Genomic DNA, 14,514 nt, shown 5'->3' with positions numbered 1-14,514 from the left:
ATGAAAGCTTTGAAACTCAAGTGACTATTTATCTAAGGCCGCAAAGATGCTAAGGCAATAAATCACTGCTTTTCATATTGTGCAAAAAAATGCATCCCCAATCTAATTTTCAAGTTGGTTGAGATTTCAGGAAATGAAACATTTAGTGTCATCGGACAAATAGTGGGTGAGACAGAAGGACGAAAATGTCCGAATCGATATTTTAAAAAGGAGGTGGTCATAAAAAGCCAAGGAGTTGCCGTTTTAATTATGACTGACATAATTAACTGTGTCTTAACAAGCGGTAACAAGCTTGATTTCTGTGCTAAGCCCGAGACTTAATTGCCGCCATTAAAGTTATTCAGCTGGAGCTGATTAAAGCTAATTCTGCGGCTTGGCAAAACAACAAACCAAAAATGTCAGCGTCGTTAACATGAGCTCGACGTTCCGAAACCTTCGGCTAATCGTTCGCTTGAAAATGCTGCGGGGACAATGACACCATTAGGTATTCATTTTCTACTCAATAAAAACAAATAATGTGGTAAACCTCAACGGTAAAAAGTTCATGTTGCACAGTCAAAATCCAGTTGGCAGTCCAAACCAAATATTTTTTGAACCTATTATGAAATCATTTTGACCAAAACGTTTTTTTACCCGTGCACCATTTTGGCGATTTATATCGGGACCCCGAATAGAAAAAAATCTGAACATACCTGAAATTGACACCCAATGAAATGCATTGAAATTTTGTATCAGTATTTTCATAGTCTCTAAGCTTATATAAGTGTAATTTAATGAATTTTATTATTTAATGCAACACATTTAATTCAGTCACTTTCAAGCTGCCTTAGAGAACACTTACTAAATTTTCATAAGGGATGACCAAGAAAAAAAGCCACGTGAGGATTATTATTATTATATTGCGAAGTGAATGCAGCGCAAGGCCAACACTGTACTGTAATAGCGTATTAAACCACAGAGGATGGCTAGTCACTGGTCGGCGATGATAACGGCAGATGTCTCAGGTCACCGACAATGACACAAACACACTCACGCATGCATAGTGTATTTAGCTGATCTAAAGTGTGTGTGGTCCAGGGTGAAAGGTGACATACTGAGAAAGCGAGAAGGTAATGTCCTCGGCAAGATGACTGCAACAGGATGGAGATCGTCTATAGTAAGGTTATGATACTGAGCTGGCAGGATGTATGTATGTTTCAGTTGACCAAGCCCCGACCCCAAGATAGTACAAAAAGCCATTTCAGTCGGGACCAGTCTCATCTTGTGCAGCAATTTACTTGCCATTAAAGAGTAGGCTACTTTAAGATCATCTTTGGTAGAGCAGCTCAAAGTGATGGGCTTCTGTTATTCGGATTGCATGTGTGAAAGTGTATCAAACTGCAGCTTCAGGGCCAGTGGCAGACGTTTAACGGCATTTCAAATGGATGGGGAGAATATAAAGTATAAATATTAAAAGGGTAAATTCAGATCAACATGACTTGAGCATCTTTTCCATCAAGTACAGAAGTTGGGTCCCAATAGTCGGTGTGTAAGAATTTACTGTGAGCTAGCAGTGCAGTCTTACAAAAATATAACAAGAACGATTGCTAATGGATGAGCTTTTTTTTTTAAATTGGTTTTTAATTGCATATAATTAATTACGAACGTCCATTTTTATGAACAATTTTGTGAAAGAAAAAATACTTCTATGTATTTTCAAAATATAAAAGTTTTTGCAAGGACAAGATCCAACGCAAGCTAATTCCGCACACAGTCAAGATGGACAGAAAGACTTGACCTTCCTGCGCTAATCCAAAGCCTAACTCGCATCATTTAATCAAATTTGTCAAGAAAGGTTCCACTTAAATCCACAAACATGCTCTCTTTGAGTAACACGTTGCAGCTTGTCTTTGTCAAGTCGTTTAGGCTGGCTGTGGCGTCAATCGACCTCAGCGTGACCTCTCAAACTCAAACAAAAACATACCAAACTTTACCCGTCAAAGGTTTGACGGAATTTACAACAAAGTTCCCATTGGTTACGGTGTCCCCCTGGCCCGACCTTGATAATCCAAAATCGTGACTCTTCTCGACAAGGTCATCATCCAGCAAACACTTTCATTAAAACAGAACAAGAACAGAAGCTTATCAGGCAGTCTGAAGTCACTGATCTAATTCCAAATAATGGAGAATCTGATGATAAATGGGCCATTCTTATTAAGACCTTGCCGCATTCTATCTGATTTTTCCCCCTCTTGTTCATGGAAACGGTAGTCTTTTAATTTCTCTCGGGAACCACAAGCTGCCGCTGTCTTAGCTGTGTTTACTAATCTTCCCCCGACACAAATTTTTCAACCGCACAAAGTAATACGGGCGAAATGTAAATAGCCTTATCTCATAAAGTCTAGTTATCCCTCGTCACCTCGCTTGTCCGCCGTGATACATGGTTAAAAGTCAACATGGGGGGGATTAAGTATGAAAAAGCGAAGCGAGAGTAACACACCGCCTCTGCCAGGGATCAGCGAGAGAGCTATACGACTTCAATTATGTAAAAACGACAAACGGAAGCGACATGACTCGACAAAATGCCACAGAAGTGGACCAAACTTGAGATGGTTGCTCAGAACAGTCACAAAGTTGACGCTAATAATACGGCTTGCCCTGCAAATTTTAGTACCTGCACTCCGAGGAGGGCCCTCATTCACTAGCTGTAAATGGCACGAGACTGAGTTTTAATTAAACCCAAAGGGAGAAGTGTTAATTAGCCCATCGCCTGCTGTGAATGGGCCGCTAGCTACGGGCAGATTTACACTTGATTGCTGATGACAAAAAAAAAAAAAGGAAATTACCATGGGTGCAGTTTAAGAGTTTAGAGTAAAATTTGTCACGCTTAAAAATTGAATTATAAGTTGACAGATGTTAAGAAAAGGACATTAACTGATGAAGGACATTATTTTACAAGCGCTGTAAACGGTGGCCATTTTGTTTTCAACTCTGACCTTAGCTTGGCCATTCTTGTCATCCATTTTCATCGACTATACCGCAGTTACTGTTAACTTAAGAAAGATAAAAGCCAAATTCATTTTCTTCTTCCAACGCAGTGAACAAGGAAATACATATTTTTATTTAATTTGTACTCCGCTAGTGGAAAACTGCCGGACCGATCGTTATGGCAGAGGGAAGTTGATCCTTTCAACAAACAACTGCAAGCTAACAGCCACTGCTGATATTTCTGTTGGGAATCTTAAACAACATCACTCTCTTTGTTAGTTCCCAGTAGGAATTTGTAAAAGCAAGGATGGGCCTTATAAAGTATGCATGCCATTTCCCTCTGGCAACCACCAGCGGAGAGGATGATGGCGGGAAAATGTTGGTTTCCATTAGTCTGGAGGCCGGTTAACAAAATTATCCTTGGGCTTAGCAGGAAACAGACAAATGTGGGCTGACTGCTTCATTAAAGCTGATGCGGAACGGAAGCTGGACGATAAAGGCCGATCGGCACACACTTTTTGATAAGCGAACTGCAGTCAATGCTACAAATGATACGATGGATATTTTTTCCAAAGACTAGCAGATGTTGTTATGATAGTTAAGTTATATTTTGGAATACTTTTTTTCGGTGGTATGTGTTGAGAGTTTCTCTAATGAAAAATAAGTGCCTACAAAATGAATGTTGGATAACGTTAAAAAATAATAATGAAGGTTTCAGGGAGGGCTGGGCAATATGGCTTAAGTACCGAATTTAATATCAGTCAATATCAATAAATTGGCTTTTTTTGGGCTTTTTTATTTAAGAAAAACAAATTGATTTAAGGTAAAATAAATTACAGCAAATTACAGGCAAATACCATTGAAATGGTTCATGGTTGATCACCTGTGGCTAAATCCAAACTCTGGCATGGATTCTACTTTCTGGATTTGACACCTCTGTTTCAGAACACTTACCGCGCAAGAGGTCCGAACCGGCGTACGGAGAATTGTGCGCCCGGAACAACTGCCAATCAAAGTCATCTTCTTCGCTCTGTGCGAAGTCACACAGACTGGGATCGGAATCCTCTTCAAATGTGCATCCAGCAGCTAGTAGGAGAAGAAAAAAGAAAATTATAGCTTCCACTGAGCTACATGACATTAAGTCCAAGTCACAAGATTTGAATGGAGTCTAAATTTCATGCAGGGATTCAGCAATTTATTCCGACAGTTCCATTCATGTACTATCCTTGGTATCCTTCAGGGTACTTTTCGTCTGGATGGCTTATTAATCTCACCGGGACATTCTGGTCTTGGCAGCATCCCTACGGTGCTACACTTTGTCCAACTATTGATGAGTCTTTACTATTTTTACCGAAACTACTGTTACCCCTCACCAGATGAGCCCTTTCAATGATGACATTCCAAAAATCTTTCTCGAAGCTCCTTGGTGATCACACCAAAAGAAAGCGAAGCTATTTATTTTCTGAGAGCCAAAGATGACACCTCACATTGCTTAATGAGAACTTTCCTTTTCACTCAAGCTGCTCTTTTCACACAAAAGCAAAACCCAAATTAAAATACATCAGGAGTTATATTGTTGAGCATGCGTCCTAGCTAACACCTTGAACAGAACGATCGGTTGTTATCCGTTTATCATCGCATGTCGTGCTTTGCAAACTTGATTGCTCAATAAACACCTTCACAACACTTTTCAAAACCTCAAAAAATAAAGCGATGACTCCACTCGCGCAAGAAACCCACAAACACCAGCAGCAATTACGGACCGAGTATCCAATCGAGAATTTCCATTACAAAAAGGAACATGTGCAAACTACATAGTCGAGACTAAACACCCCAAAGCACATCAACAAAGGCAAATGCAAACACTAATAACAACTCGTGAAGGAAGGCACCCTGGGGTGTGGTGTGATCATCATTACACCTCACAACCTGCGGTTCCACGTGCCAAAAAAAGCCCAAATTTTCAAATTATCTTTAATAGCGGCAGCTTTAATGGCCCTGAGGTCTCAAATAATAACGCTTCAGTCATTGCACTTGGCATCTGTTGCCATATTTCACATTGAGTCCATCAGTGGGAGGATTACACGGCGGCGACGGTGGGCAGTCGTAAGGGCAAAGCCTGCCTCGGTAATAATAAAAACCGGAGCTGGACAGCACGAGATGCCACCACATGCTAATGACAGGAATAACCACAAGCAGGTCCTGAAGGTGACCCGGCTTTATTACCGCTCGTTCTTTTTCTTGACTTTGCCATTTAATAAATGACAGGCTGCGGAGGAAGGCGAAAACGACTTCGCTCCGCTGAGGATTTATAAGTCTCATTTTGAGAAACGGTGTAAAAGATAGCTGCAGCTTCCAGCTATTAGGTGGTGATTGGATGGATTGATATGATACAAGCTATAATATAAAACACAAAAATGGCCTCTGACGGAGGGAATGGGATGTTGAATCTATTGGATATATTTCTTCTCACAACACGAGTAGCAAAAAGCCAAAAGCATTTGTCGGTTTATGATTGTCATGGTTTTGTGTCCCTTTGACTAGATACACCAGGATCGCTTTTTGGTTTTTTTGGCAGCAGTGTGGGGGCCCTTTTCGTTATGAATGAGCTTTTGGTTCGGCTTGAATAACATTGGATGACCTGATAATATAAAAAAAAAAAATTCTGAACGGCTTTAACACTAAATAAATGTTCTTTTTTCTTTTTTTCTTTTTTTTTTTTTAAACACGATCCACAAGTAGAACATTTATATTTGACCTTACAGGGGCATAAGGGAGATCATCCAAGTCTTATACTTTACAAGAAAACCAATGTAAATTCCTAATTTAGTTGTCTTATATTTGATTTAATTAATGAAACTGTTGACCCGCAAGATCCACTAGTAAAAATAATGGCTATAAAAAAAAACTTGCATTCAAAGAAAATGATTTTACAATGAACATAAGTGAGTTACTTGCATGACTAACTATTATGAATCACATCTTTGGTCCATTTGAAAATAACCACTGTGTAAATGGACAAGGACCAACTACAAACTTTATTCTATAAATAAAGATATATTCAGTTTTAAACTGACGTTGTGGCAGTACATGCTTACACTCCCCAAAGTTCTTTTGTTTGGTCCTAAAAAGTTTGCCCAAGGTTCTCTCCAGGTTAATCACTGGCGTGACATCAAACTTTTGCATGTCGGCGGCTCGAATGAGAACTCAAATGTACCCTGATGTTTGTGTGATCCATTGGGCAATAGTAACCAGCAGGGGAGAGAGTGTTCCTTTCTCCCACGAGGTTTGATTTATCGGCCGGTGCTGGGCGGTTACTGCGTAGATCTGCTGCCGGGGCCACGAGGTTAATTGTCCCGCAATGGGGTCCATTTCTAATAGAACCGCCAGTGATATGGGACCTGACACATCTAAATGTTGGCACTATATTATTCCCCGCTGCTTCAGTAAATGAAGCCCGCAGACTCTCTTTCTCCAAAAGTCTCATCATACGGAGAAAAGTAGCCGGGTTTCAAGGCTGGCGGGGGGAATGTCATCTCCTCAGCTGACGCTCAGCGCCATCTATCATAAAAATCACACAAGGTAACGCATCTGACTAGCGTAGTACGATTGGTCATTTTTTTACCCGAGTGATCGTGAAAACTACATTTTTGTATCAGGGGACTCTGCGCTCCATCTCTATATTGATTCCAGAACCAATTTTTATTGCTAGCTGACAATGAGAATTGTGGGGGATTAGTCGAGCAGATAAATGCCAAGTGGAGACAAACAGAAAGTTTATGTGACTCGTTCTTTGCGACTAAATCTACTAGGCAGGAAGAGCCAGCTGCATAATAGAGTTGCTTTATATGGGAGAAAATGAGGAGAGGATTTATGATATCAATAAATCAAGAAGCACTAGTGTCAAGGACGAGGTAACAGCTGAAAACGCTCACTAGAACCAGATCAGGAAATGGAAGATTCGGTTCGCCGTTTTTTACGTTCTCACGGAAATCTTGTTTCTGGCTAAATAAAGCAGATGTGGCAAATTTGCCACATTTGCAGCAATTGAAAGAAAATGCTTCCAGTTTTATGAGTGTCGTGAATCAAAGAAATGACTCCCCCTTTCTCGTTGGAGAAGTTGTTACGCAATTCCAATTAAATTTACCATCTTATTCATCTGTTCATTTCTATAACCCCCTACTCTGTAACATAATTGCACCCTTTGTAAAAGCTGAGTTTCATATCCAGTCGTTCATTTTTTGTTGGTAACTCCTGCAGAGACATTGAGGCAAAAAAAAAAAAAAAGATTTAATTAGCCAACTCACAAATATTTCATTACAATGACCGGAGCTGTTGTAAAAATAAGAGCCGTGCACTTTCAAGAAAACTCCAAGCCACCAGGGGCATATTTGAAGCACAAAAAGCTCCTTGCAGAGGAGGAAAAAAATAAATAAATGCTTGCGGCAGCAATATTTTTCGCCAATTAATCTGCTATACGCTCGGCTATCGGTAAGGACACAAAACGTCCGGTGGGTAGTGGGGAAGTGTTGAAAAGACAGATTTGATAATTGCCCTCAGCAAAAAAATATTTAAGTGTAGCTGCTGATAATCAAAACGAGGTTCCCAAGCTGTTCTACTTTTCCACATACAGACGGGAAGCTCAGTAACATGTTTTAAGTGCCTGCAACTTCCCACACTTGTGTAAATGTGTTTTTATGACACTTACAAAAAGAAAGTGCGCTTGTGAAACTCTAACCTCCACCCCTGTGAAAAGAAAAATCCCTGAGTTTTAAAATACAAGTTCATGTTTGATTGAAAAGAACCCCGAGAGAAGTTCATCGTTAAGTACTTCGATCCATTCTCCATTTTTCTTCACTTGGAGGGCCACCAAAAATCCCATTTAAATTCTCCATTTAAAATGGGAGTGGCCAAACTCAATCGGCCAATGAGAGTACAGTATAACCAAATCGTATAAAGACTAATCTCGGTCAAGATATTCATAACCTTTAACTCTTTAAATATCAGCAAGTAATAAACACCAAGTAAGGTCCTCCAGGGGGGGGGGCAATGCATCATTTTTCTTACGATAAATGTGAACCAAACCACATAAGTGAGGAGAGCCAAAATCTGCTCTCCTCATGGGCCGGCTTAATCTCAAGTCGAAAGAGGCTGGATTCAGGTGGGGAAAGGTTGAGTAATGGCGGAGGCAGTGCGGGGGAGGAGAGTGGTTGATCTGCATTGCAGCGAGTGGGGCCAGATACATCACCAGGTGACGGGTATATTTATTCTCGACTGAGGCTCCCCTCCCAGCACTCCCCTGGCTGCCTCTGAAAGCCATCCATCGCCATACCTGAATACGCAATGAAATCATCTCTCTGCAACCCCCCCCCCTCCCCTCCCCTTCCAGGCATTAATAACTCAACCCTGCTGGTTAGATGGCCCCGGGAAAACATGGAGGACCAGGAAATAGATTGTGAGGAGGAAGCAATAGAGATTCGGGGTGGATTATAATGAAAGAGGCTCTAACCAGGCTTCTAGAGACCAATGAAATGGGGCTATGGTAGGATTAAAGAGGGTTCAAGTGAAAATTGGGGCTCAAAACATAAATAAACAATGTGGTCAATTATTTTGGTGAGAAACAGGCAAGCACAAACAGCTAATCATTTATAGCAAACTATCATCGGTGAGCGAGCCACAATTGAAGAATAATCAATTACAGAGTGGACTCTAAATGCCTTTTCTAGTTTTTTAAACCACTTCAGTACCAGTTTATAAAGTATATATATATTTTTCTAATACCTATGTTAATATCGAACTAAATTACAATCATTTTGAGCAAAAAAGGTTCAACTGGATTATTTCCATCATTTCTAATGGGGGAAATTTGCATCAGGGTTTAGCATCATTATTAATTCAGGATCTGAACAATTATTGTGTGGACAGCCTCCCAAAATATAAAATAGTACAGTGAATAGGAGCCAAGCCATATAATTGCGAAAATCTGCATGAAATTGACACCCCCCCTTAAGAGGTTATAACGGCGGCAAAGCAATACTTTTATGGAGGGTGAGTTAGAAAAGTGTTAATTTGTAGACCACATGGGATCACTGGAGAGTCAATTTTAGAACTGTATCTTAAACCACAGCTTTGTAAATTGAGATGGTACCAGGCACCAGTTTATCTTGACACTAATTTTACTTGAAAAGTCAGATTCCCACTTTTCATCCTCAATCGTGATTTGATGATGAAAGCACATCAGAAAATGCAATTCAGACAGACTTTTGTATTCATCCAATACGAGCTCATCTTCTGAGAACAACTTGCATGAGAAACAAAGACTCTGAAACAATTTGAGCTGAAAAAGGAAACATCAATTATTCCACATTCCCGCTCATTTGGGCTTTTGGTGTGAAATCCCATCGCTGATATGAAGTTAGTTTTTAATTACCATGATTTTTTTTTCTTGGTTTATTTTGAGTGGTTGTAGTTTCTCAGGGAGGAGTAGATGGCGGTTTCTATTTAACATTCACCAGCAGTTGGAGAAAGAGAGACTTTTTTTTGTTCATCTTCCCATCCACCCACCCACAGAAGATGTGATAGAGGTGGATTCGTGACCGCAACGGAAAATCTAAAGGCCCATTGAACAAATCGATTTAATTAGCACGTCTGGTGACTCAGTTCTCAACGTCTGTTTCAGTTCAAAAGACTGCTTTTATAACCCTCCTTAAATTTGAGTGAGAGAAAAAATGTGGAAAGACTTTACAAAGGATCCAATTTGCAAATCTCATTTTCAAAGCAGGGGCGCATTATCCAGCGTGTGCCTGCAGAGTCATGCACAAGAGGCGCTTGACATACAGAACAACAAGTCACACATGCGGCAACTTTAATACAGTTACGTAGAAATATGAACATGAATTTTGAAATTCATTTTTCGCCAACTGATGCATGACGCTGGGACACATTTGTACATTTTTTTGTTTTTGTTTTAAAAAGACATCTGGAATCAGCAATGCCGTTCCCGCCCAATAAGAAAATATGAGCTTTTGTGATATCTTTTGAGTCAAATAAAATATTACGCAGCAACACATTCCATAAATACAATGTCACTAATGCGCAAAATGTCGACACCAATACATCCTGGCCTGATTATGATTTATGATCCATTACGTACTATCATTATTATGTTTTATACGCTGTTGCATAACTTAAACTAAAAGGCTTTGTAAAACTGAATTTCACAATAAACATTTCCTCCAGGTGCTCGGGTTGTTTTCTCAGTTGTGAAAGCAAAAACCGCCGAGTCATTCCCACTTACTAACGCTTGAGTTGTTGCATTAGCTGTGCGCAAATATTTGATTCACTTGCATCATTCGCTTATCCAGCAGTGAGTGTCTTACCAAATTCAGGTTTTAAATTCAATACATACCAAACCTCTCACAGCACCAAGCTTGATTACATCTTTTTTTTTGCGAATATAGTTTCCAATTACCGTATTTTCCGCACTATAAGACGCACCTAAAAACCTCCAGTTTTCTCAAAAGCCGACAGTGCGCCTTATAATCAGGTGTGCCTTATATATGGACCAATATTGAGCCACTACAGCAGGCGTGTCCAAAGTCCAGCCCGCGGGCCAAATGTATATATCTTATATATGGACAAAGTTTTAAAATGGGCCATTCATTGAAGGTGCGCCTTATAATCCGGTGCGCCTTATAGTGCGGACAATACGGTATCATCAATGGTGTTCAATTTCTGACTTGGGCCTTTATATTTTGAGGATGAACTGTATTGGAATTGATCAAGACATTTGACGCCTCAGCCTGACCAAGCGACATTGCGACTAGTCTGAGAAAGAACTGGTGTCTATCAAGCCTACTAAAGCACATATCCCATAGCAGCTTGGCCACTCAGCTTGCCTGTCAATTCTACTAAACACAGAGGCAGCCAAACGTTGATTCCACCACCTGCAGCCTTTCAATTCCACCAACCCACATTTAGAATCGAATGAGGCGGAAGAGAAGTGTGTACAAAAAGGCTTTCCAGCTTCCCCAGTATTGTTCCAGTTACAGTACGAAAGGATTTCCAAATGTGGTTTTACATAAATAACATGGACACAAAGGGCAGGTAATTTTCAATGAAAGTCAATTTGGCTGAGGTGGTTAAACGCAGTTTTTGGAACAATGCCGTTTTTCCACTGTTACGCCCAAAAATCAAGACAGAGTCACACAAATTAGTTTCACTTCAAAATAACGAGAGACGAAAAAATACCTTTAATTTTTTTTTTTCTCAAGGCTACAACTTGCTAGTTGGAGAGAATCGTAAAACCTTTTTATAGGGAAAAATACTGGTAAACAAGATGAATAAAGTATCTAATCCTTAATGTGAAGTGATCTTTGTGAACCCATGATGCTGCCAGCACTAATAACTTGTTGCAAAAAAAATTCTTAAGCTGACGTGTATCTGACATCCTTAAACATTTCCACACAAAATAAATATATATATCATAAAGAAAACATTCACCCGTAAGCTTTTTGCCGCACCAGCCTCGGTCGGATCTCACCAAAAGTAAAACTGAACCTGTGAATATTTTAAAGTCCCCTTAGTTTTAATTCATGACTCAGATTTTCTGACTGAGTGAGCGGCTAATAATCAGGATGGCGAGGGCGCGGTTTGATCACGTTTGATTTATAATAGAGGCCCGTTTGATTGGTGGACCGTTTAAAGCATGCCTCGACCGTTATGTTAATAAATCCTCACTCCTGGAAAAAGACCAAAACAAAAATCAATTCAAGTCAAATAGTCTAATCTTGTTTTCAGTTATGCAGAGTAAAGTGGCAGTGGCATTTCTATCCCTCTGTTTATGGACATAAGTCATATTTGTGTTAGTGCATGAACAGACACTGACTGGCTTTACTGGACTCACACTTAAGATGGCTTAAGGCTAACTGACAGGGCAACAAACCGTGAAGTTGCGTCATATTACCAGAACAGTATCACTGCCAAGCTATTACTTATTTAACGAGAGTAGGGTGTTTTTTATTTATACATCATGCTAGTTCCCAAAGTGTACTCGGATTACATTGTGAAACGCTTTGAGAGTCATTATTGCCTTCCTTTTACAATCAATCACCGGATTTTACTGCTTCCTATATTATTAAGAAACTTGACTGAGATTTGAGCTGTCATTTGTGTGTAAATGAACATTTACTTCATTTACTTTGGGTGGTGAAACTTCATGAAGCTTCTTTAGCTAATGTAGCTTAGCATAGTTTACTACCTGCATCACTTAATCATAATTACCGTAATTTTCGGACTATAAGTCGCGGTTCTTTTTCATAGTTTGGGTGGGGGGGCGACTTATACTCAGGAGCGATTTATATACATATATATGGGGTTTTTTCACTTTTTTGGGCATTTTATGGCTGGTGCGACTTATACTCCGGTGCGACTTATAGTCCGAAAATTACGGTATTATCACTTATTATTATCACTTAATAAATCAATATCACTATTTGATTATTGTGGCAGAAATAAAAGAATATATGAAATACTTTAATCAGATTAATTGGAAATTCATCATTGAAAGATGAATTAAATACTAAAATAATCACGACATTGTTATCGGAGTGCTGCTCCAGAGTATCACTAATGGTGTGTGTGTGCTGAGAAAAATGTCACACGACGGATGTACCAAATTGTACAAAATTAAAGTTTAATCACCATTTAGCCTCTACAAGTGTTTTGTTAAAAAAAATTAAAAAAATCTCAGAAGAAATTACTGGGGGGGAAAAAACACTTTTGTGCATGTAACTAAAAACCACCTGAGATACAACACAATACAATATATTTTTTTTTTTTATCGAGCACATTTTTCAATATCTGTCCAAGTATCCAAACCTAGTGAATTTCCAAAACTGCTCTTCTATGCACAAAAACTGTCCAGAGAGGGTTGCTATGTTTGAACAAGAGGCAATCTAAATAACAACAATGTAAACGAGCATGGAAGTCAGCGGAGGTGCTATAAAAACAAGCAATTTCTTCTGCTGGTCTCAAGTCAACATTTGAAATCTCTCAGGCCAAACATAATCCGTTTCACCATGCGAGTCGGCCTCTGCTTTATTTGTATATCTGCATGTTCAACTTTGGAAATAACTTCATTTATGATACTGGTTGTATCATTTTGTTTTTGACACCACACAAGAGGTTCCACATCCTTGCTTTCCCAGCATGCAGAAGGCATCTGTCAATGCCCACCTGATCATATCATGGCATCCGGGAAGCCCTTATTGCCACATGGTCCTCGGCCTCCCGTGGCCAACTTCTTGATGCAGCTGCCACCTGCCCGGTCGGACGGTGAGTCAGTCATCAGTCTTCACGCGATGGGCTGCCAAGTGGCCGCCCCTGCTCTCGTTGGTATATGCATGTGTCATGTTGTCGCTAAGAATTAAATGTCCATGTGTGTCACAGGCTGCAAAAGCTGTAGACAAGCTGTCACTCAGACAAAGATGGACAAGTCAAGAAATAGGAAGAGACGTAAGCATACATAAGGATTGCTTTCACACTCAGTCCAAGGAATGATCTCCCCCCCGCTACAAGTTAGCATCGTATGTCCAACTGTCGCGGCAAATAACCTCGGCCGTTTAGAACCACTATTACATCTGCCATCGACTCACCAGGGAGCTAGAAGAAGGCAAAAAGCCTAATCAGTTTCTATTTGAAGTCACCACTTCTGTTAGTTAGTTATTGATTGCTACGAAAGTGTTCAACAATTTGAAATTGTTGCTAACAGTATAGGGCAGGGGTGTCAAAGTCATTTTTTTCGCAGGCCACATGTTAGTCTTCTTTCGGAGGTCCATTATGACTGTCAACCCAAATAAATGTATGAACACCTCATATTATATACAGTAAAAGCTACAAAACAAACTGACAAATAACTCGTTTTTAAATCAGACGAGTAAAAACTGGTCAAATATTAAAAAAGAAAGATATTAAAAGTCAAGACAATTTGCAATTCTAGTAATGAGGCACAAATTTGATGCACAATTTGTCTTCGCGGGCCACATAAAACGATGTGGCGGGCCGTAGCTGGCCCCCGGGCCTCGAGTTTGACACCTGTGGTATAGGGGATATCTTTTAATGCTAACGCGGAAGAACTAAATTAGTATGACCAACACAATCACTTTTAAAATGAAAAGGAAAAATTGCGGACTTTGCTAAACTGCAACCAGCAGGGGCGCTGTTGAGCCGGCCCAATTTCTTTGCATTCTACATAGCATGATGCTATGTTAGCGACATCTACACTACTTTATGGCAAGTATCAAAATCAGACTGGAATTCAGATTCAGAGGAAAAACTTTCATCCCATTGAAATAATATAGATGTGCACCCCATTGATGAGTGATCATTCATTTTATAGTTGATGAACAAATTTGAGTCAAAACCCATCTCTAATCTGTATGATGTATGTGAGAAGACAAAGGAGAGGGTTGGAATGGATTAGAGGGCCCATGTTTGACCCACTGAGATGGAGTCGAGAACAATAGGCCTTGTTTGAGGTGATTAGGC

At 39.9% G+C, this 14,514-nt stretch overlaps 1 protein-coding gene across 4 annotated transcripts in view; it reads right to left on the bottom strand.

Annotated features, from left to right (window-relative positions):
- Positions 1-14,514, bottom strand: part of ptprub (protein tyrosine phosphatase receptor type Ub) — a 120,773-nt gene that overhangs the window by 80,296 nt on the left and 25,963 nt on the right. For all 4 annotated transcript variants that reach the window (XM_037274187.1, XM_037274188.1, XM_037274189.1 and 1 more), the window contains exon 2: positions 3,922-4,053. In XM_037274187.1, coding sequence (XP_037130082.1) covers positions 3,922-4,053 — 132 coding nt within the window. The remainder of the gene's footprint in view (positions 1-3,921; positions 4,054-14,514) is intronic.

The sequence above is a fragment of the Syngnathus acus genome, chromosome 16 (assembly GCF_901709675.1).
Source record: "Syngnathus acus chromosome 16, fSynAcu1.2, whole genome shotgun sequence".
Taxonomy (NCBI): domain Eukaryota; kingdom Metazoa; phylum Chordata; class Actinopteri; order Syngnathiformes; family Syngnathidae; genus Syngnathus; species Syngnathus acus.
The sequence above is the reverse complement of the archived record's forward strand: the minus strand, read 5'-3'. Positions and strand labels throughout refer to the sequence as shown.